Source organism: Maniola hyperantus, chromosome 5, assembly GCF_902806685.2.
Source record: "Maniola hyperantus chromosome 5, iAphHyp1.2, whole genome shotgun sequence".
Lineage (NCBI taxonomy): Eukaryota > Metazoa > Arthropoda > Insecta > Lepidoptera > Nymphalidae > Maniola > Maniola hyperantus.
Genome location: NC_048540.1, coordinates 9840370 through 9863147, shown reverse-complemented (window position 1 = coordinate 9863147; position 22778 = coordinate 9840370). Strand labels below are relative to the sequence as shown.

At 37.1% G+C, this 22778-nt stretch overlaps 4 protein-coding genes across 6 annotated transcripts; 1 reads left to right on the top strand and 3 right to left on the bottom strand.

Moving 5' to 3' along the window:
* Positions 1 to 1878: 1878 nt before the first annotated feature.
* LOC138402361 (uncharacterized) lies at positions 1879 to 6604 on the bottom strand. 2 transcript variants are annotated; one of them, XM_069498608.1, is made up of 3 exons: positions 6324 to 6604; positions 4776 to 6125; positions 1879 to 4204 (listed from the first exon to the last, which is right to left on the bottom strand). In XM_069498608.1, the coding sequence occupies exons 2-3, from the start codon at positions 4830 to 4832 to the stop codon at positions 1937 to 1939; spliced, it is 2325 nt and encodes a 774-aa protein (XP_069354709.1). In that variant the 5' UTR covers positions 4833 to 6125; positions 6324 to 6604; the 3' UTR covers positions 1879 to 1936. The 2 variants fall into 2 exon arrangements, with proteins under 2 accessions (XP_069354709.1, XP_069354708.1); XM_069498607.1 differs by having other exon boundaries at positions 4776 to 6604.
* Positions 6605 to 10050: 3446 nt separating this feature from the next.
* Positions 10051 to 11859, top strand: LOC117982441 (high mobility group protein HMG-I/HMG-Y-like). Its single transcript, XM_034968803.2, has 4 exons — positions 10051 to 10200; positions 10731 to 10831; positions 11019 to 11180; positions 11260 to 11859. The coding sequence occupies exons 2-4, from the start codon at positions 10760 to 10762 to the stop codon at positions 11380 to 11382; spliced, it is 357 nt and encodes a 118-aa protein (XP_034824694.1). The 5' UTR covers positions 10051 to 10200; positions 10731 to 10759; the 3' UTR covers positions 11383 to 11859.
* A 1901-nt stretch (positions 11860 to 13760) lies between these two features.
* LOC138402315 (gastrula zinc finger protein XlCGF57.1-like) lies at positions 13761 to 14782 on the bottom strand (the record flags this gene model as incomplete). The annotated part of the gene is made up of 1 exon (XM_069498519.1): positions 13761 to 14782. A coding segment is annotated over one exon (774 nt), but the record flags the coding sequence as incomplete, so codon positions are not given.
* On the bottom strand, positions 14778 to 22283 carry LOC117982567 (zinc finger protein 25-like). 2 transcript variants are annotated; one of them, XM_069498514.1, is made up of 5 exons: positions 22117 to 22283; positions 20689 to 21271; positions 20000 to 20054; positions 16929 to 17675; positions 14778 to 15015 (listed from the first exon to the last, which is right to left on the bottom strand). In XM_069498514.1, exons 1-5 carry the CDS (start codon positions 22191 to 22193, stop codon positions 14798 to 14800), a joined length of 1680 nt encoding a protein of 559 aa, XP_069354615.1. In that variant the 5' UTR covers positions 22194 to 22283; the 3' UTR covers positions 14778 to 14797. The 2 variants fall into 2 exon arrangements, with proteins under 2 accessions (XP_069354615.1, XP_069354616.1); XM_069498515.1 differs by having other exon boundaries at positions 17214 to 17675.
* Positions 22284 to 22778: the final 495 nt, after the last annotated feature.

Here is a 22778-nt window from a genome sequence, read left to right as displayed (position 1 = left end):
GGAACCGAGCGTTTTCTAGTAAACATTATACTTTCTGTTTTATTAGAATTTAGTTTTAGCTTCCACTTCGTAAAAAAGCTATTCAATAACTCCAAGGAAAGTTGTAAACGTGCGATTACAAGATCGCAGTCCTCAGAGGTAGTATACGAGGCTGTGTCGTCAGCATAGGTAGGTATATGGCGAGGTGTGTGTGCGGTTGTTATATAGTAGCTTGATCGTTATTGTCGTTGGAGAACTGCGAACTAGTGATTTTACTAGGATTATTATTTCCAGCTTCAACTTCGTTCCAAGATCGACCGTCAACTTTACCACTTGGTATAATTTTAGTTGGGATTTTAGTAGTCAGGCTCTGAATCCTCTTTTCTTGAGTAAGACGTAGGTATTTCTGCCGCTCGCTACACTGTCGGTAATTTGCTGGATGATTTTCTCCGCAATTACAGCACTGAGCCTGTTGCGATCGATCTTTTTTAGGACAGTCTGCAGTGAGATGTGGCTCCGTACATTTAACGCAACGGGGTCTTAAGTTACAATTTTTTGATGAGTGACCAAAACCTTGACAACGAAAACACTGGGTACCGTAGATATTATTAGCTTGATATTTACGTATTCGAACCACACAGTTGCTCATGTATTTAATTTGCTTGAAGCGTTTCATGTCACTTCCAGGTGGTAGTTGAACAAAGAAAGGAGGACATGTAACATTTCTGCCAACCGGCACCTTCATTTTACGTATAATGACGTTACTGAATCCTAGGGCGGCAAGTTCATCTGCTAAGTAAGTTTCCACATAGGCAGGCAATCCAAAAATCACGGCTTTAGAAGTCCTTTCGTCCTTGCGTGAAAAGGTGTGATAAGGTACATTCTCGGAATTTAAACCCTTTTTAACAGCCTCATGGCTATCCGGTGAGTAACAAATTACAGCAATTTTGTTGTTACCTCTATACTGCAAATGAAAATTTTGATTATATCTACTAATGAGGGTCTTGATAAAATCATGAGTCCATTCTCTTTTAGGTTCTATTATGATAGGTGGGGTCCTGTCTGATTTTTGCGGGCAGTGGTTGCATCTTGAAGTCGTATAGTTGAATATTCCGACGAATCTTTATCAGCTATTAAGGTGCTGAATCGATTTGTGGTGTTAACTGGAACCGATGAGTTGGTTTCCGCAGGACGTGCTGACCTTTTAGGTATTTCCCATTCTACAGGCTCAGTGGGATTGTCACGAGGTCGTTTTCCAACTGAATTGGATCTTTTAAGATACTTGTCCATACTTCCAAGTTTTGTGCTATCCGGGATTCACAATATCGATAGATACGTTTCCCATCACTAAACTACGAGCCCAACTTGACGGAGTGAATGTAAATTGTTAACACGTACGACCGCGATGAGCGCGCACGGCGTAATCGAAGTACACCTCAGTAAAATCAGGCTGGAATGGTTTTTAGAACATAGGTAATAGAACCGTTTTCCCCCCGTAGGGTAGAAAACGATTATTTAGGTTTCAGCCGAAGCTTGACCCACATTGAGATTAGCTGTCAAATATCGTACTTATTTGTCTATGGTCAGCCTTCATTAATGTGTCCAACCCCATGAGTATTCGATCATCCTGGTCTGTGACGCGACTTAGTGCCGACTAGGATCACAGATCACTTTCCTTCAGTACCTGTCTCATAATAGCTGTCAAGTTTTTAAGTGTGTGGGTCAAGCTTCGGCTGAAACCTAAATAATCGTTTTCTACCCTACGGGGGGAAAACGGTTCTATTTAGGTGTTCGAGCCTCCGCTTGACCCACATTGAGACGTGTTTATATTCTGACGGCGCTAATCGCGTACTGTGACCAGAATGTATGGTTGTAATGAAATGAAAAACATATAGGAACCCAATTATTCACTATATTATGCAATTACACAAAATCGGTTTATACAAATCAAATGTTATTATATTGGAGTAAAACTGCTCAATAATGGATTATTCCTAGCCCTATTTACATTCATTGGACTAATCTCTCTAAAGTAATGTTTGAATACTGTATTTTCAGATTTCCAATTTCCCCGCTTCAAGATATCATCTATTGATTCATGCCTGTTATACAAGATGTCAGATGCGACCGCTGCCCGGAAGCTTCCTGATGGGCCATGTATACCGGCTTCCTTCAATAATGTCCGTATCCAGCCTGCTATGACTGTACGAGAGGCATTCTTCACTTTTCCCCTTGTTGTAATAAAAAGATTATATATTTCTTTATGACTCGCTCTTCTTTCACTCGATTTCTCAACTTGAGTACGTACCCACGTGACTAAGTCCAATTTTGGATTGGAAGATTTGATAATCCTCCAACCTGACTGTCGATATTCAGCCCTATCTGTCTTTGAACCAAACTGTGGCCATAAAGTTAACTCAGACCCGTGGTCCACCAGAGAGTTGTTGTCCATCTTTAACAAGGTGAGGTCATGAACCCTGCGACCTGAAGCCAACAGAAGAATAGCTGCTAGGTGTTGTGACACTTCGAATAAACTTTCTGTGTTGATGGTATATTCATTTAAATAGTTAATGAGTTTTCCAATTGGCCATATTGCTGGCATTCCCACACTGGGATGTATTAGTTGAATTCCTTTTAATATGTGTTTTATGACTGGGTGGTTATTCATGAGCTCAGCCTTTTCTGTATTAGCGAAATTCACCACCACAGATTTGTGTAGCAATATCGTTTTAGGAGCGAGTTTAATCTCGTTGTGTAAATAGCCCAGGTACTGTGCTAATTGTGTTACTGATGGGTTACGAGGTGAATACCTTTCCCGTGTGCACCATTGCAGCCATCTATCCCACGCGTGTTTGTAGGTTTTTTGTGTAGACCTGCGCCATGACGCTTCTAGTAATTTGATATTATTTTGGGGCCATCCCCTTAAGAGATTGGACCACTCCGTATTTTCCATACCTGCAATTGTAAGGACTCTACTGCTGGGGGTGGCCTCCCCGTCCGGAGATCTATTAAGTGGTTCTCTAAATTGTGAATTGTCATTGGGGCTAACTCTGCCCTCTGTTTCAACATTGGCTGCCAAAAAGTTCTTTCCCAGTTGGGTGCAATGAGCAGATAACTTCCCGTGCAATTGTCTAGGTGATGTAAAACTCTGGGTATCAGTCCCGGAGGAGGAAAGACATATGCTAGCTTGAAGTGCCATGTCCTTGTGAAAGCATCTATGAATAGGGCTTCCTGATCCCGAGCGTCTTCTGACACATATGCATTCACCACTGCAGATTCCTTTGAGGCAAACAAATCTACCTGCGGTTGACCGAATCTCTGGAATATTACTTGTATTATCTCCCTGTTCAGGTGCCACTCTGGCAATTGACTGCAACGAGACAGACTGTCTGCGATTCCATTGTATCGACCTGGGAGATACCGAGCCAAGAGATGTATGTTGAATTTTCTCAGTAGTTCGAATATTGCAAATGTCATTTTTAAGAGTCTGATTGATTTTGTTCCCCCCTGCTTTGTCAAGTAAGCAACGACTGTTTTGTTGTCTGTTTGTAACATTACTGATTCCCCTTTCAACTTGGACCCCTGTAACCTGAGAATCTCGTATACCGCCCAGAGTTCCTTTTGATTGCTGTGCCAAAATTTCTGGATAGGGTCCCATAAGCCGTTTAGATGAAGGGAATTCACCAATGCCCCCCATCCTACGTCTGCTGCATCTGTTATCATGAAGACCGTTGGGCTCTTCATGACTATTGGGGATTGATCTCGAGCATGGTCTAGCCACCACTGTAACTCTTTGGTAACGTCCCTTGGAATAACAAATTTTTGGTATGGTTTGTTCTCTGGTAATCGATTCGCATTTATTTGAATGAGTCTTGAATGCAACCTCCCCCTTGGTACCGTAAATGCTGCGAAATTCAGTCTTCCTAGTAACATTTTTGCTGTTTTCCAGCACCAAATTTTCTTTTTTAGTATGATGTTGATTATTCTCATCAGTTCTCTTGATTTCTCCTCCGGGAGTTCTTTTATGTTGTTTTTGGTGTCCCACTGGACGCCTAGAAAGATAAGCTGTGTGCTTGGAATTGTTCTTGATTTTTGGTAGTTGATGCACCAGCCCAACCTCTCCAATAAGTCTATAAGGAATTTTGCATGTCTCTGTAGTACATGAGCATCTTGATGTACAACCAAGAAGTCGTCGAGATACACGATTATCCTTAGTCCCTGTTCCCTGCAATAATGGGCCAACCAATTAGTGATTTTTGCAAATGCATTGGGCGCCGAAGCTAATCCAAATGGGAGACATGTCATCTGATAGAAGTACCCCTTATAAGAAAGGCTAAGGAATCTTTGATGTGCTTTCACAATAGGAATGTGAAAATATGCTTGAGATAAATCGATTTTGATCATATGATCATTCGGTTTCAAAAAGGAAGGCACCCTATATATGTTTACTATATGAAACTTATGTGGCTTTAAATAATCATTTAATTGTTTCAAATTAAAAATAGCTCTGTATGAGCCATCCCCTTTGTTTCTAGTGAACATCTGGGATAAAAATCCAGTTTTGTCTGAGTTTCTTGCTATAGCACCACATTCTTTCATTTGAGCAATGCACTCATCCATCTTAAGAGAAGGCTTAGTGAGATAGCGTAAGGAATTTAATTTAGATAATCTCACTAAAGGTGGTTTTTTATAGAAAGGGATCCTATAGCCTGATAAAATAGATATAACCGGATCCGGGGCTCCTATTGCCCTCCATTCATCCATCCTCTTAATTACTTGACCTGCAAAGAACTTACTGTTTTGCCCTTTTGTTTGGTGTTGTCTAAAGGGCTTTTTATTTGCTGAGAAGTCATGTTTTCGTGTGGTCGGTAGTCGTGTGGTCGGTGGCCGCATCGTTGGTGGCCGCGTAGACTGAGAAGTTCTGCCTTTGTAATGGTAACTCCTTTTTGTTTGTAGAGCAGGTTTTTGGGTACGAGGTTTTTTGTCAAGAAAAAACTTGAAAAGCCCTCCTTGTTCCTTTATAACTTCCGATAATTTTGCTTCTGCAAATAGATGTGACTCCGATGGGGGTATACTTTGGAGGATTTCGTTTAGCTGTTTATTACGACCTTTATATATCGCTCTTCGATGTTGGATTGTCTCTGCACGTCTACCACACACATATTGTAGTAATGAGTCTGATGTCTTTCTAAATGTGGAATCCGGATTTAAGAAATATTTACTGATAAATCCCTTGATATCTGGTGAACTTTGATCATAAATTTCTTGAAAGTACTTTCTCTGTTTTAGGAGTCCATATGATATTGCTCCCAAACATAAATCCATTCTCTCCAAGGTGGCAACTTGCTGCCATGGAGGGGTCACATTAGCAAGTATACTATTTATTTTCAAATTAGAGAACACAGGCGATGCCTGAAATTGTTTCTGGACATCCCCATATTTAATGTTTGCCCATCCTGGAGAGTCTAATCGTTGACATTGTTTTCCTTGTTTTGCCAGCAGGGGATCAGCTGCAGTAATTTTTGGTTCTGTCTCCGAAGTTGTTGGGTCAAAGTTAAACAGCTGAAGGTCCCCATCATTTAAAATAACTGCCTCCTGAAATGTAGGAGCCTGCCACGGTACAGATTCCCCACTCTGCGTTTCAGTATTACTCTGAGTATTTGCTTCCTTTTGGGTACTTGTAACTGATTCAAATGATTCATTAAGTCCAGTGTCAATAGGCTGTGTAGATATTTGGTCTTTTAACTCATTTAGACTTGCACATTGCTTGGCCGACATATCTACTAGTTGACTAAACATTTCATTCTGTTTCTGAATCATCAGAATTAATTGATCTTCTCTTTTGGTCCTTTTTTCAGGAGAACAATCCAATCGCTCCTCGCTCCAAGGTCTGCGTCTATCAAGACTTGAGGGAGGAGTCATTCCCCCTTCTTTCTCTTTTAAAATTTTTTGAGCGTCATTGCGCGAAATGAACGCTTGTTTTAGGTTATGTACCGTATCCATAAATTTTAAATAGAATTCACCTTTGTGCATCTTTTCCATTAGAGCGTGCGGGGCGTAGATTAAAGCGCGCCCTAATGGCCAACGAATTAGCTTTCGCTTGATATATTTAAACTTCCGTTCGCTAATAGAAGTAGCATTAATATCTGTTAAAGAAGGTTTTGTATTAATTTATGTGTCACACTGGCTGTCTATTTTATTCTAATTCTTTTTAAAATTTGAAATGTCACTCTAACATGTCTTATAATAAAAATATGTTTTCTCAAACTATATTATTTATTTAATTGAATTTTATCGATCCTAAAACGGACTCTAATAATATCGAAACATTGTATTAATTTTACTGTGGGAATTGCAAAACGAAGTCTGCATTCTGTATCTGCTGATAACCCCTCTCCAAACAGTTCGGTATAGGATAAGTTTTCCACCTCCCACGTGCGCCATCCATCTGGGTAATGGTCATCCAGCACTGTAGTCAGATTTCTAAAGACTTGTGCGTCTTCCTCTGGAGGAATCCACTTCAATATATCGTCAAAAGTCAAGGCCATTGGGGCAGCGATGCAGCAACAATAATGTCTGCAAACAAACGGCTAGCTTTAGAACACCTTTAATGCAATTTGCAAGTTGCAACATGTAGGTACACACCGAGTACTAGAACGTATTCACTACTTAGTGCGTGAAACGTCAAACTAGCCAAGTTATTACTTTACTCTATTGAGCATAGACATTCAACACTATGGTTACGATTTCATCCAAGTGCGCAGAGCGCTATCAATGTAAGCAATCCGACCAAAGATTACCCATATATTCATATAATCCGACGATCTAGGTGATCGGCTATGAATCAGAAGTCAGAGCCACAGAGGCCAGTAAAACAAGAAAAATTAAGATGCTGTTTGAATAGGCAGACGACAGTCGGCTGTGCAGGCGTCAGTCGGCTGTGTAGACGTCCCAGACGTCAATCGACTCACGCCTTCGGTCGGCTGCTGTGTCGCCTGTGCAGGCGTCAAGTCGTCAACAGACTTCAGCCCTCAGTCGGACAGGCGCAGCCGACGCGTCGGTCGGCTACGCAGCCGTCAGTCGGCTGAGCAGCCTCCAAAGCAATACATGGCTCGTATTATGTACGTTGCTGAAGTAATAATCAGACAACTCACATGTTAAACAGTATAGCGAAACTATGACTGTTTACAACTCAGCCGTCTTGCGAGCGGGCTGTTATCAGTATGAGCCTTATATAATAATATTAAGTATATTTCACTCTTCAATACTTCTACTCTGCACGATGTTTGAAAGCGTACTGAAGGAAAGTGATCTGTGATCCTAGTCGGCACTAAGTCGCGTCACAGACCAGGATGATCGAATACTCATGGGGTTGGACACATTAATGAAGGCTGACCATAGACAAATAAGTACGATATTTGACAGCTAATCTCAATGTGGGTCAAGCGGAGGCTCGAACACCTAAATACATTATTATCGAGAAACCAGTTTGGTTTTAAGAAAGGTAAATGTACCCTTGACAGCTTGAGCGTTCTTACCACAGACATAAGACTAAGTTTATCTAAAAATGAGTCTTTGGTTGCTGCCTTCCTAGACATAAATGCCGCCTATGATAATGTAAATATCTCAATTTTAAAAAATAAATTGCTAGCCCTGAATATTCCTAATTTATTAATTAGTTTTATTGTAAATATGTTGTATGAAAGATATATAAAGTATTCGTTAGATTCGTCTGAATATGGATTTATATATAGAACTGTGTGGAAGGGTTTGCCACAAGGCTCTGTTTTGAGCCCTATATTATATAACATTTATACTTACGATTTGGACATTTCTGTTAACAGATATGCAAATATGCTTCAATATGCAGATGATTTGCTTTTATATGTTGCTGGGCCATCTTTGGATAATATTAGTGAATTGTTGACTTTAGCGTTAAATGCTTTAAAGTGTTGGTTACATAATAATGGGCTAGATTTGTCACCATCTAACCATCATGTAAAGTCAGTTTGAAATCAAACTGTGAATCAAACATACTTAAAGTAAAATTAAAGTTCCTCTCTGTTTGAACCCAAAATTTCTCAGAATCCTATGAATATTTATACTTGCTTATTTTTCTGTGTGTAACCATTCTCTGTGACCCTAAAAATAGAGATAACTACAAAGGATCCTCTTTTATTGCAAATTTACTGTGCAATATTGTTGTGTGCATATTCGGGACGGCATGCAGAGTTGGCTTTATAGTGCCGTTCATATATGGGATGGTATGCAGATCCCGTTAAATTAGCTACTGTTCATATATGACACATTATGCAATAATGTACCTTGGTGAGGGCACATTCACAATATATTATAATATAAATAAAATTTTTTTACAAAAAAAATAAAAACCGACTTCGTTACACAAACACTAAAAATTGAAAAATAATTTAATTTATTACCGAATATATTATGTATACAAGAGTTAATATAGTTCCATAATAATACTTTTTGGTGCCGGTGCCAATTAGCTTTAACTGCGCGAATCGTCTAGACTTCATATTTTTATGGGACTCCACAATGGCACCTCATTGGCACCGACCCCAAAAAATATTATTATGGAACTATATTAACTCTTGTATACATAATATATTCGGTAATAAATTAAATTATTTTTCAATTTTTAGTGTTTGTGTAACGAAGTCGGTTTTTATTTTTTTTGTAAAAATTTTTTATTTCACAATTTTTAGTGGCTCCATGGAATTATGCTATGACTGGTTAAAAATCTACTGTTTACTAAGCTATTACACTGATCGCGAGCAATTTACTCTTATCCGTTGAGGAGTTCCAGTATCTATCTTCGAAGATGTTCATCAGATCTTCACCAAATTGAAATGGGACCAACTTTGAAGTATACCCTTTCAAACAAAAAAAGAATTTTCAAAATCGGTCCAGGCGTTTTCGCGTAATCGGGGAACATACATAAAAAATAAAAAAAATAAAAAAAAAAAAAGATTCCGACGAATTGAGAACCTCCTCCTTTTTTTGAAGTCGGTTAAAAAGCAAGCGAAAGATTGAGATGTCTGCAAAAGAAGTTGCTGAAGATGCTTTCCACCACTTTCCCGACTGGACAAATTCAAAACAGAGATGCAGAAACAATATTGTGGTCAAACTTTTATTTATTTATTGTATTAATGTAAGATGTAACTATGCATTAAAAAAAGAATTGTTTTCTGAAGTATCATGCTGACCTAGATCTTGTTAATTTAGTACCAGTAGCGTGATATTTTGTTTAAGATTTTGTTTTTGAAAGAGGCTATTTGGTATTGGCTATTGTTTTACTGATAAGATCGGTTGTGTAAGCGTAATAAGTCGTTAGGTAATCAAGTCTACCCATATAATTTTGCAGTTTAACCTTGCTTTCGAGTGGTTGCATGTAGTCCCATATTTGGTATACACAATTTTATTCTATGTAATGCATAACGTACCATATATGCACATTTTTATTTATTGAAAAAAAAAATCAAAAATACTGCTAATTTTTTTTTAGTATTTTTTTCGTGCTCCATAAACTCAAAAATATAACATATTTTTTTCCTGGAATGATATGAAATTTCATGCAGTAAGGGGTTAAAGAAATAACTGATTTGTTTTGTTGTTTTTGAAGTTATTGTGCAATGGTCGGTTGCAGTATACTATGCTACAATAGCCGAAACGAACGTAAAATACAAGGAATAACATTTCACGCATTTCACAAGTACCTACAGTAAGTCTCCCCTTTGTTTGTTTGAATATTCTAACAGCCGTACTCAGAGTCGCTTAATCGTTAGGTACTTAAATTAAGTTAAAACGAGACAGAGGTACCTATATCTCTCAGAGATCTCTCACATAAATCTGTTTCGTTTTAACTCAATCTTAAGTAACGATTAGCGACTCTGAGTATGGCGGTAAGCCTTTGTTCTCCAACAGCGCCCCCCTGTCAACGTCATTCAAGTGCAAAGGGAGCCTTGTCGAACTCTGCTTGCGCGAGAGGGACTGAGGGGGCTACGCTAGTTGCATATCTGTGGTAAAAAAGGTTTTTTAACTATAACAGTTATGCCTATGGCGTCTGCATATACATTGGCGCCCTCTATACTGACGCCAAATAAACACCGGCTAGCGGCTAGTGCTCCCAGGCCAGGCCCCAAGCCCGCCATAATTTTCTTTTTGGCCTTTGCTTTATTGTTGGCTGTAAACAATTCTGTAAGTACGGTGAATATTATAATGATAATTAATATCTTTATTTATTAGGTAACGAGTGCCTCACAGTTAATTATCAAAAAATTGTTCTTTCTGTATGTTCACGGGTAAATTCAACATTGTATTCCATAATTACCTAATGGCAGACTCCATTTGTGTTGGCTTGGGGTCTCTGTTACAGAAATTGTTTCCGTGAAAAAATTTCAGTGAATTCGCTGTAAATGTAAATAATTTAAAGTGTGTAGTTGACATTAATTAAATTTTATTTTACTACGTTCGTTTGTGTATGTAACAATATCGTTGGCGTCTCAGCAGAGGCTAATGACTTTTGGTTTTGTTTATTTTAACTAAGACTTTCCTTTGTTTTTCTCTTTATGTATTTTATCTCTCCATTTATTATGATTCTAGTTTGTTTTACTTTACATGGAACCCAAATATGTTATTTGATTTGTCTACTCTAGATCTAGTATGGTGGTGTGAGTTATTTTTTTCGTAATGGTAGCCCCTAAGTAATATGGAATTCATTATTTCAGATTTGTAGGTGTATATAAAATAAACTAAAATGTCTGATGATGGATCAACAGTAGTAGAGAAGAAAGGACGTGGTAGACCCAAATCTAATGGAACACAATCGGTTTGTTTTTTATTACTAATTAGGTACTATAAAATAATTAATATGCTTATCAGAATTGATTCTAGTCATTGTGCATGAAGGTGAAGATTTCTTATATGTAACTCAACTTAATGTTTTACATGTACTTAAAATTACTAGGAAAAAGTTGGGCTAAACTTTATAAATCACATAATTATTTATATTATAGGACACTAAAGGAGATTCCAAGAAAAGAGGTAGACCTCCAGCAGCAGCAGCTAAGGTCAAGGAATCCAAAAATTCATCTGATGATGAACAGGCACCAGTAGCAAAAAGAGGAAGAGGCAGACCTAAGGGTTCCAAGAAAAAAGCAGCAGCCCCTAAAGCAAAGGTAAAATGTGAATATGCTGAATTGCCACATCAAAATAAAATAGTTATGAATCACATTATAGCCTTATTACTTATTTCAGAGTGGTTCTGGTGAAGGGCGAGGTCGTGGCAGACCGCGCAAGGATGCAGCTCCTCCGAAGAAAGATGCATCCTCTGAAGAGGAGCAAGAAGATGAAGAAGAGGAAGAGGGCTCCGATCAGTAATCATGATTGTTCGTCATACAAATCTTAGTGTAATTTGGTTCTCATTGTAACCCCTTTGTGTATCAGAACGTTTAGTGACCATGGCACCTGTGTCTACTCTTTAGCTTTTGTGAGGGGTTATCATGATAACACAAGTCTCAAACAACATTTCTCCCAAACTTTATTCATGTGAGCATATTTAAAAAAATGATTTATTAGCCGATTTTAAGAAGTCCTCTTTGTGATTTTGTTGCATTTACTTGAACTACTTTACACAATAGAACCTTCTTACATGGCTAAATTTTGGGTAGACTTAGCTCTCCCTAGAAACGTACAATTTAAGCTATAATTTGTAAGATCTTTTTTTGTAGATTTATTCTATATTATAGGTATTTTGTAATCATCTGATTTTTAATGTAAGAAACAATACAACTATGTAGATTTATTAATTTTGACTCAAAAGTCAAGTATTATTTTCTTTAATAAATATTTCATTTAAATTTGGTTTTTTTTCTGCTTGGTTTGGTTATAAAATGTCATAGGCCTACCTAATCAAAAAAATATTTCTTGATTATTTGTTTTATTATAAAATTTAAAAAATTATGTTACAGCAAAGCCAACTTCCTATTTGTAGACCTTCGTACTTTCTTTCATCAAAATCGTGATTTACCTACTTAGTTCTTTAACTGCCATACTTTTGGAAACAAACTGAAATGTTACATTATTTTGAAAAAATTGGTTTACTGTGTCCGCGTGAATGTACAATTTTAGAACAATATATTAAATAAATTATAAATAAAGCATTTTTCTTTGCTGTTCTAAAATCTAGGTAGGTAGGGTAGGTACAACTTTAATGAAGGACATTATTGGTCTTTGACAGCTTTCTCTTAACTTTAACCGATTTTCGTTAAAAATTCTAAAAAACCGGCCAATGAGAGTCTGACTCGCGCACTGAGGGTTCCGTACTACAATCGTATTTTATCGATATTTTGCACGATAAAAATAAAACGAAAACTGTTATGCCTAAAAATAATAAAAATTGTTTTAGAATGTACCTAGGTACAAGACACAAGTAAAGCCCATTCATGTTATGACACCTCACTTGGTAGTGAGTATAATCCCAGCAAAATAATGTTGAACTTCTTGATCTACGAATAAAATTCTCAAAATATAGGTACCTAGGTATATTTTATTGTAGAGACCCTGGGTCGGGACACGCACCAGTGCGCCTCGTACGGGCAGTGACCTGATTTTAAAGGTCCCGATGAGGGTCCGCCTCGGTGGACGTCGCTGGCTGGGCGCGGTAGAAATGCTTCAGTGTTCCCGTGACCCAGCCGACAGCGCGCATGAGCGCCATTGGGTTTTAGTGGGCATTCCGGTCGCCTCTCGGCTGTTATACGGCTCTCCCACATACCCTGCCCGTTCACGGGAGGGATGCGTAAATGCATTTATTACCCAACGATAAAAAAAAAGTACCTATATTTTATTGTACTTACAGAAATCGTATAGTTACCTTCTTCTTCGTCGTAACATTCTTGGCAGAGCGGTTGTCGCCATCACGAAGCAACGTCTTTTTCTAGTACCTAACCTTACAGTTTTATTACAAGTAGGTACTAGCTGATGCCCGCGACTTCGTCCGCGTGAATTTAGGTTTTTTTAAAATCCTGTGGGAATTCTTTCATTTTCCGGGATAAAAAGTACCTACCATAAGTCACTATCCAGGTCTTTAACTATACCCATGCAAAAAAATCACGTCGATCCGTTGCGTGCGATTGAAAGACAAACCAACAAACAAACTTTCGCATTTATAATATTGGTGTGAACTATGAATGTGTTATGCCTATTAGAATCTACCTAACTAGGTATAAGGTAGGTATAAATATTAATGATTTTAAGCTTATTTCGTGGTTTAACGACATATTTTAATGTAGGTAACAGGTACATACCACGATTAATTTGATGTTTTTATTTGTCGATATTTCAACCAAATTGCACGGGTCGTGGCCACGACGGGACGGACTCCTGTCCCGCGATTTAAAAAAATTACGCAAATCGGTTCAGAAACCTTGGAGTTTTCTGTGTACATAGGTAGAAAAACACAACTCCCTTTTTGAAAATCACTAGAAAGTAGCCTTTTACCCTTTACCTCTACCTTGTAATAAATTATCTCTGGCTCTACTTGTCTGTGCAATTCCCGTCAAAATAGATTCAGCCGTTCCGAAGATTAGCCCCAGGTATACATATATTAATCTATGATTAGCCTGTTCAAACAGACAGACAGACAAAAAATTTAAAAACGTTTGATTCAGTTATGGTAACAATTCAAATAACTATATGATTTTAATATGAGGTAGTTATTTCGAAATTACCTACCTACTGTTTTAAATTAAACAGAAACATTTTGTAATAACAATTTATTTCTGTGATTTGGGCAATAACATTGATAGTTGTTTCCATCATGAAGGCGTCCATTAGACAGTAGGTTTTAAATACAAATTTACTTTTGCTGCTTACTGCTGAAACAATATCTACCTATTATAATATTTATCACTCATCATCGATCGAATTAACTAATGCAGAACCTATCGTATGATGGACGCCATACATTTTCAGTTTACTTTAATTTCTATTAAATTACTAATTTTACTTAAGTGCATCTCAGATTTTTATGCTTCTTTAAATTATTATTTGTCATGAACTTCATGCTGCAAATGTCACAAGAGAATCGCTTCTCACCAGTGTGATTCCTCATGTGAACAACTAAACTGCTCTTTGTTAAATATTTCCTCTCACAAATATCACAAGAGAAACGGCTCTCCCCAGAGTGTTTTTGTATGTGAACTGTCAAATTATTTTTCGTTGTAAACTTGCTGTTGCATAAATCACAAGAAAATGGCTTCTCACCAGTGTGATTCCTTATGTGAACAACTAAACTGCACCTCGTTAAATATTTCCTCTCACATATATTGCAAGAGAAAGGTTTCTCCCCAGAGTGTTTTTGTATGTGAGCTGTTAAATTACTTTTCGTAGTAAACTTGTTATTGCAAATGTAACAAGAAAAAGGTTTCTCGCCAGTGTGAGTCTTCATGTGAACATCTAAGCTACCTTTCCAGGAAAACTTACTCTGGCATATATCACAAAAGAAAGGTTTTTTACCAGAATGAGTTTTCATGTGCTTATTTAAATTACTACTCGTGGTAAACTTGTAATTACATATATGACATGAGAAAGGTCTCTCCCCAGTGTGACTTCTCATGTGAATATTTAAATCAGACTTAGAGTAAAACTTCTTTTCACAAATATCACAAGGGAAAGATTTCTCAAGGGAGTGAGTTTTAATGTGCTTCTTTAAGCTGGAATTCCTTATAAGTACATTTGAAGTTGCAAGTGTCACAAGAAAACGGTCTCTCCCCAGTGTGACTTCTCAGATGAATTTTTAACTTAAGACTGAGTAAAACTTCTTATTACAAATATCACAAGTGAAAGGTTTCTTAAGGGAGTGAGTTTTAGTGGGCTTTCTGATATGCCTTTTCAAAATTTTAACTTTATTTAAAGTTTCTTGAGTTTGTTGATTGGAGTCGTTTTCTTTCACTGTAGAGATTTTATTCATACTCTTGTCTTCTGATGTCGTACATTTCTTTAACGAAGTTGTGCCTGACAAAAAAAACTAAGTTAATCAAATGCGATGACACAAGGTCAAACAAATGATAGAGACTGGGTCGGCACACATGCAACACCCCACCCTACGCAATGCGACGAGAGTCGAGACACGTCTTATTGACTAGTATTTTGTAGGAAGATATTTCCTAGATTTACTTAAAATATCAGCACTTACAAAGCATTTGAACACAATCTGCAGTCAAAATTAACTCAGAATAGCAATGCCTCAACAACTAACTGTTTTTTTTCTAAATACTAGCTTATGCCAGATACGTTGCAGTATCTCCTTGTATGAACAACTCGCGCGCCAATTATGGCACGTTGATGGTGCTGTGAGAAATCTTCTCGCACGTTCATCGACAACTGTATAGTTCCATGCAATCGGGTTCCGGGTTCCTAAGAACTCATTGACAAACAAATGATTTCCCATCAAAGTACACCTGAGCCATTTTAGAAATAATAAACTACCTAAGTATTCAATTTAATCTGGATCGCCCATTTAACAACAATGTCACTGCGCCTTATAACTATTGCGCATCGAGTGTTTTGGATAATTCGTCTTGATGATATTTGAACTGATTTTGTAGCGTTTTCCGCATGATTGCTATGTATTCACTACTATGTAAGTGTTATGTATATACCTACTTATTTTTTTTACCCCTTCCAAGTTAGCCCGCATCCATCTTAGATTGCATTTTCACTTACCACCAGGTGAGATTGCAGTCAAGGGCTAACTTGTATCTGAATAAATAAATAAACTTTTTGACCATCATCCCTATCCATTCGTTCGCGCATCGACATCGCCAAACTGAATGCGTGATTTAAATCGAATTGATCAACAACACCGACACCCGACTTCCATGATTATGACAATTAAATAAAGAAGATAATTAGGTATAAACAATATTTATAATTTGTTTCTATTATGATTCGGACTAGAACTAGCCATAGAAGCCTCCGCCCAAATCGGCGGAGCAATTAGGATAATATATTATCGTCTTTTTTTTTACGCTGGGAAATGCGTTTACGCATCTGGACCAACCAACTGGAGGGAAGGTATGTGGGACTCGCCGGCCGAGAGGCGACCGGAATACCCACTAAAACCCAGCGGCATTCCTGCACGTCGCCTGGTGACTGGGTCACGGGAACGCCGAAGTAAACCACCGCAACCCAGTCAGCGACATCCGCCGAGGCGGACCCTCCACCGGGGAGCCCGCTCATGAGGTCCCCACACCGCACGTCCGAGGCGCACCGACCAAGTGCGTGCGCCTCCCGACCCGAGGACGTGGCGACAACTGCACACTCCGTGCACGTCACCCGCGTCCCATCCTCCGCCTCGTCCGCTGTGCCCTCTGCTAGTCAGAGGGACACGCGGAGAAACCTTCCCCCTGCCAGGTCATTAGCCATGGCTAACAATATCCCCAAAGAGAGATTGTTAGCCATGTTACCGGGGTGCACCGGCCCGAATACTACTCTTCCCCTCGGATGCCCGATGCATCCATGCATCAATATAATAGTTAGTATATAATTTTATCGATAATCTATCGATAATATCGATATCTATTTTAGCGATAAGGCCGCCTATTGTACATGCTATCTTTTTGTATTTCTATTGTTTTGTTTTTGGTGTAAAATAAAGTATATGTTACTTTACTTTATAATATGTAAATTTTTGGTAATAAAATTAGGCAAAGGAAATGCCGTTTCCTTTTGCACCCCCTGCAGTCGTCCCTTATTTAACTCGATTATAATTATTTATAGACAACAATATTAATTCGTATATTCTCATTTTTTAAAATTTCCATTCCTTATTTTACTTATGTGTGTCTGAGTTTTTTGGTGAGTCTTTGATTGATTCTTCGTCATGAACTTCATATTGCAAATATCACAAGGGAATGGCCTCTCACCAGTGTGCTTCCTCATGTGAACACCTAAACTCCCCTTCGTTAAATATTTCTTCTCACAAATACTACAAGAGAAAGGTTTCTCCCCAGAGTGTTTTTGTATGTGAGCCGTTAAATTACTTTTCGTTATAAAGTTTTTGTTGCAAATGTAACAGGAGAAAGGTTTCTCGCCAGTGTGACTTTTCATGTGAACATCTAAACTACCTTTCCAGGAAAACTTACTCTGGCATATATCACAAAAGAAAGGTTTTTCACCAGAGTGAGTTTTCATGTGTTTTTTTAAATTACCATTCGTGGTAAACTTGTAATTACATATATGACAGGAGAAAGGTCTCTCCCCAGTGTGACTTCTCATGTGAATATTTAAATTAGACTTAGAGTAAAACTTCTTTTCACAAATATCACAAGGGACAGATTTCTCAAGGGAGTGAGTTTTCATATGCTTCTTTAAGCTGGAATTCCTTGTAGATTTGAAGTTGCAAGTGTCACAAGAAAACGGTCTCTCCCCAGTGTGACTTCTCAGGTGAATATTTAACTTAGACTTTGAGTAAAACTTCTTATCACAAATATCACAAGGGAGAGGTTTCTTAAGGGAGTGAGTTTTAGTGGGCTTCCTGATATGCCTTTTGAAAATTTTAACTTTATTTAACGTTCGTTGACTTTGTTGATTGAAGCAGTTTTCTTTCACTGAGGAGATTTGATCCATACTTTTGTCTTCGGATGTCGTACATTGTTTTAACGAAGTAGTGCCTGACAAAAAAAAGCTAAGTTGATCAAAAGCGTTGAGACTGTGTGAAAAACGTATTCATCGTTATCGTAATCGACAGCAAATTCAGCCCTTTGATTAGTTGATTCGCTGTTACATTTTTTCTCTTTCTCTATTCTAGATCATTTCATGTTCTTGGTAATACATAAACGACTTACCATATTTCGTCCAAAATACCTGCGATATTGTACTATTTGCTGACAATACGTCTTTCATTTTTAAAGTTGATAGAAATAAAGACAATTTTGACGATGTAAGTATAGTGCCATATATCATGTAACTCACTGGTTTACTGTAAACAATATTTAGAGCCTCAATAGCTCAACCGGTAAAGGAGTGGACTGAAAACCGAAAGGGTCGACGGTTCAAACCCCGCCCGTTGCACTATTGTCGTACCTACTCCTAGCACAAGCCTGACGCTTAGTTGGAGAGGAAAGGGGAATATTAGTCATTGAACATGGTTAATATTCTTTAAAAAAAATTATTTTTTAAAATATATTAAAATTTAAAATATATATATATATATATATATATATATATATATATATATATATATATACTTTTAAATTGAAAAAGAGACTGTGTGTTGAATTAGCACTGCCCAATACCAAGAACACAAGCAATAATTAATTAAGGATAAATAATGATACATATATTGAAAATAGAAGGTACCCATATATCAACTCTTTCTGGCAAACTAAGTTCTGCTGCTTACACTGTTAGAAAGATTCGACAGTTAACTGATGTGGAAACCGCAAAGATAGTATATATTGCTTATTTCCATAGTATTATGTCTTATGGAATCTTAATATGTGGTAAAGCAGCAGATATTGGGAGGATTTTTGTTTTACAAAAAAGAGCAATAGGTACGCACAATTTATAATTATTTAAGACTAGATCCTTACATCTGTTTAATAAGGCTATGCCTTACAGTAGCCTCTCAATATATTTACACTAAAATAATTTTTGTAAGTCTAAATATTGTAAAAGAAAGAAAAAGAAAGAAAATTGGTGATTGGTAAAAGGCTAACTAGATACCGTAACAGGCTTGCGATTCCTACGCTCCGCCTCAGGTAGATCCAAAAGTTGGGAATGTGTATAATCTTTTCTTCTTTAACAAAATTCCGCAATCAATTTTGGACTTGCTTTTACACAAGTTTAAAAAATCTATTTAAATATGCTCCTGAAAAAAGCACTTTATACAATTGAAGATTTCGTAAATGATAAAAGAGCGTAGATTTGATCTGCTGTTCGCTCCACCAATGTGCGACTTCAATACTTTTATACATGGCATAATATTTTACATCAAATCTTTGAAAAGAGCAACCGCCGAGTTTCTTGCTGGTTTTCTCGGTAAGAAAGGCATTCCAAACCAGTGGTACTGGCATTTGTCGATTCAAAAGTACTTGTACAAGGTTTAATTGAATTAAAATATTTTGATTTGATTTGAATTCACAGCCAATCAAGGGGCAGAATTTGCTATCGATTACGACAACGATGAATACACACACGTCACACAATTACACAATTGGGGGGGTCAATTATAAATGATAAAGGTTGGTTCGGCACACATGCGACACCCCACCCTACGCCATGCGATGAGAGTCGAAAGTCAAAACACGTCTATTGACTAGTATTTCGTAAGTATTTTTGACGTAGTAGGTAGTTATCTTTTGAAATTTCAAACCCCCTATTTCCCCTTTTTGTAGTTAAACTAAAAACAATTTTAGATATTTTTTTAATCCAATGTTGTTGGGCCACTTTTCCAAATTTCATGTCAATATACTTAAATAATTACTGAAATAATCGGCTGTGGCAGACAGACGGACGGGCAACCTTGTGGCAACTGGCAAGCCCATCTCAAGTACAAGCAGTTCGACTAATTAGCAGCCGTTATTCATGCAAAGTAAATGTTTGGAAAAATTAAAACAGCAGGTCTCCTAAAAAGTAGTAAATAGTAGATTTTATAATAGATTTCATTTTTTTGTGTCATGCATACGTCATTTTGACAGATTATTGTTTACCTATAAACACTTTATGCACAAGAGCATGAAAAGCAGCCTAAGTCCGCTTACAGCCAGCATAAAGAAGAACTTTACGAGCATGAGAAATGAAAATACTATTCGTGCATTATTTATTGTTTGTTAACCGACAATATTCTCAGATTTTATTTGAGTTAATTTGCATTATGTGGTGTAGCATAAGGTGGGCTGTTGCAATGCAAGTCTGTCTGGGCTATAGGCTCTCAACACGAAGGATGTGTTGCCTATACCTAACTATAGTTGCTTATTAAGTCATGATTACTTACCTAGAGTATGAGCACAGTCTGCTGACAAAAATGGTTTTGACTCGCAGTGATCTAACTGAAAACAAAATTGTTTACTAATTATTATTTATGGTTACATCACTCACAATGAAGTAACAACAATAAAGTAACTTCTATTTAACAAAAACTTAAAACCTAGAAATTACAAAGGTTTGTTTGGTTTACATTTTCACTAATGATTTTAAGCTTATTTCGTAGTTTAACAATATACTTTAATGTAGATAACGGCACAGTAATGTTATGACGGGTACATACCATACCACAAATGGTATGTATGTAGGGGCCGCAGGGCTGGCAGCTACCCCGGTCAACATATTAGTCTGGCCATTCAACGAGTAACGCTGCCAGCGTTCTGGACACACTGCCTCGTTGCGGTGGTTTAGATGATATTTTCAATCTGCAATTTCTATGTTCAATTGTTTAGATTCGCAGTATCATAAAAAGAATATTCTAATATCTTTATACCACAATTAAATTGATGTTTTTATTTGTCGATATTTCAACCCAAATTAATCGTGGTATGTACCCGTTTTCTACAATAAAGTACATTTTTCACTCTTTTACTCTGTTTAACAAAAATTCTGTATAACACAATTAAATACCTGGTCCCTTAAATTTCGCTAGGTACCTATATAGAGTTTACACTGCATATTTATGTAGAGGCAACTCACCTTAATATTTAGCATCATATTATTATTATTATATCCTTGGTAAAACTTTACTTTTTCATGTTCAGATAGCTCTTGTTGTTTTTGTGATTCAAAAATTTCTTCTTTACAATTTACATCAGCTGTATTTGAGGTACAAACATAACTTTCACTAAAATGTTCAGTTTCTGATCTATACCCAGCTATTTCTTCCTTAAATACATCAATATGCATATCATAGATATTATCACAGGTCTCCATCCAGTCTGGATCTAATGATTCTTGTTTAATTAATGTTTCATTATTTTCATCAAGCTCATCTGCTCCCTCATTTTTAATTATAACATTTTCAGAAACTCCACATCCAATTTCTAATTTTGCTATTTCATCTGAGTGGGCTGGTTTCTGATTAATATCAGACAATGGTTTGTCATATAGCACAAATGGGACAGCTCCAAGCCGTATTTTTTTAAAACCATTCCTTGATACAGAAAAGTCGTCAGTTAGGAAATGCTGTGAGCAAATAACTGAACCAGGTGGCAACTGAGATTCCTGTATACCGATAGCTTGGAGCCAGGCAGTGCAGACTATGGCTTTGAAGGGAAATCTGTAGAATTAATTGTATTTATAGCTGTAGTTACATTGCATTTTACACAAATAAAACCATGGATAAACTTTAATTGAACTTTTTGGTAAACTGTAATTAGAATAATTAAATAGGTACTTCTAAACCACAGGTATCACTATTTTGTGACCTTATCTACACTAATACCTATTTAACCTGAAGAGGTAAAGTTTGTAAGTTTGTTTGTAGGATTTAATCTCTGGAATTATTGAACCGATTTTAAAAATTCTTTCACCAGTAGAAAGCTACATTATTCATGAGTGACATAGGCTATACCTACCTACCCACTTATTTTATTTTCCAAAAATTAGAGATCCCTACGAAAATTGTATAAGCTATCTGTGCGAAGCTGGGATGGATTGTTGGTCTATATATATAATTATATAAAAGGAAAGCTGACTGACTGACTGATCTATCAACGCACAGCGCAAACTACTGGACGGATCGGGCTAAAACTTTTAAAGCTACTAGTAGTAAGTAATGACGTAGACATCCGCTAAGAATGGATTTCTAAAAATTCCACCCCTAAGGGCGTTTGTGCACTCATCCGTATTCCGTATTCGGTTCGTATCCATGATTCTTCGAAGTGGCCGTCATACAGATACGCACTCATTCGATTAGTATTTTTAAGGAATCCGTGATTTCACGGATGAGTGAAAAATATAATAGTGAGAGGGTAAAATAGGGGTTTGAAGTTTATGTAGTGCACGCAGACGAAATCTCGAGCACATAGATTGATTATTGGTCTCGCTCCGCTCTCTCGAGCATAAGCCAGTTATACCTAAAAAATGTAACCAATAGCAATACAGATATTACAATATGCTTACTTGTGAAAAGTAATTGAGTGAGATTTGTCCGCGCTTGCATTTAACGTGTTCTCACAGAACGGTACACAGCAATGCATTATATTTTGCAGTACCTAGTAATAAAATTGTATTGTATTGTAAGGGAATTTAATTAAAATTATTTTGACTCTGAAGCAGTATATATAATGTACTCTGTGCTCTGAAAGGTATACATATTAATCTATGGCTCTGAAGCACCGTCCACAGAGTACATTATATGTCTGAATTAACAAATTGGCCTACCACAGACTACCCTCCGACCAGAAAAAAAAGATTATGTTATGCCTACCATATCTGTGATATCCATGTGGACATATCTGTGGTATACCTGCTGAGTGCTGTGTCATGACTCATGTGTGGTGCTGTCGTAGATAGAATAATAGGTAGATATAAGTACTGTGTAACCGCGTATGAGATAGCGATAGCACGACGTAACGATGAATAACCTGACATTGGCTAATCTGTGTAAAGCCAGAAGAACAAAAAAAAAACGATGAATAACATGACAATTATTAATATTGTTTAGTAGTCAATATTTGTATTAACCGATCAACAATATTTGTATTAAACGTTTTTTATTTGAAAACAAGTAAATAACTCATGAGAAATACAATTAACTACGCCACGAATTCTCAGTTTGTTTC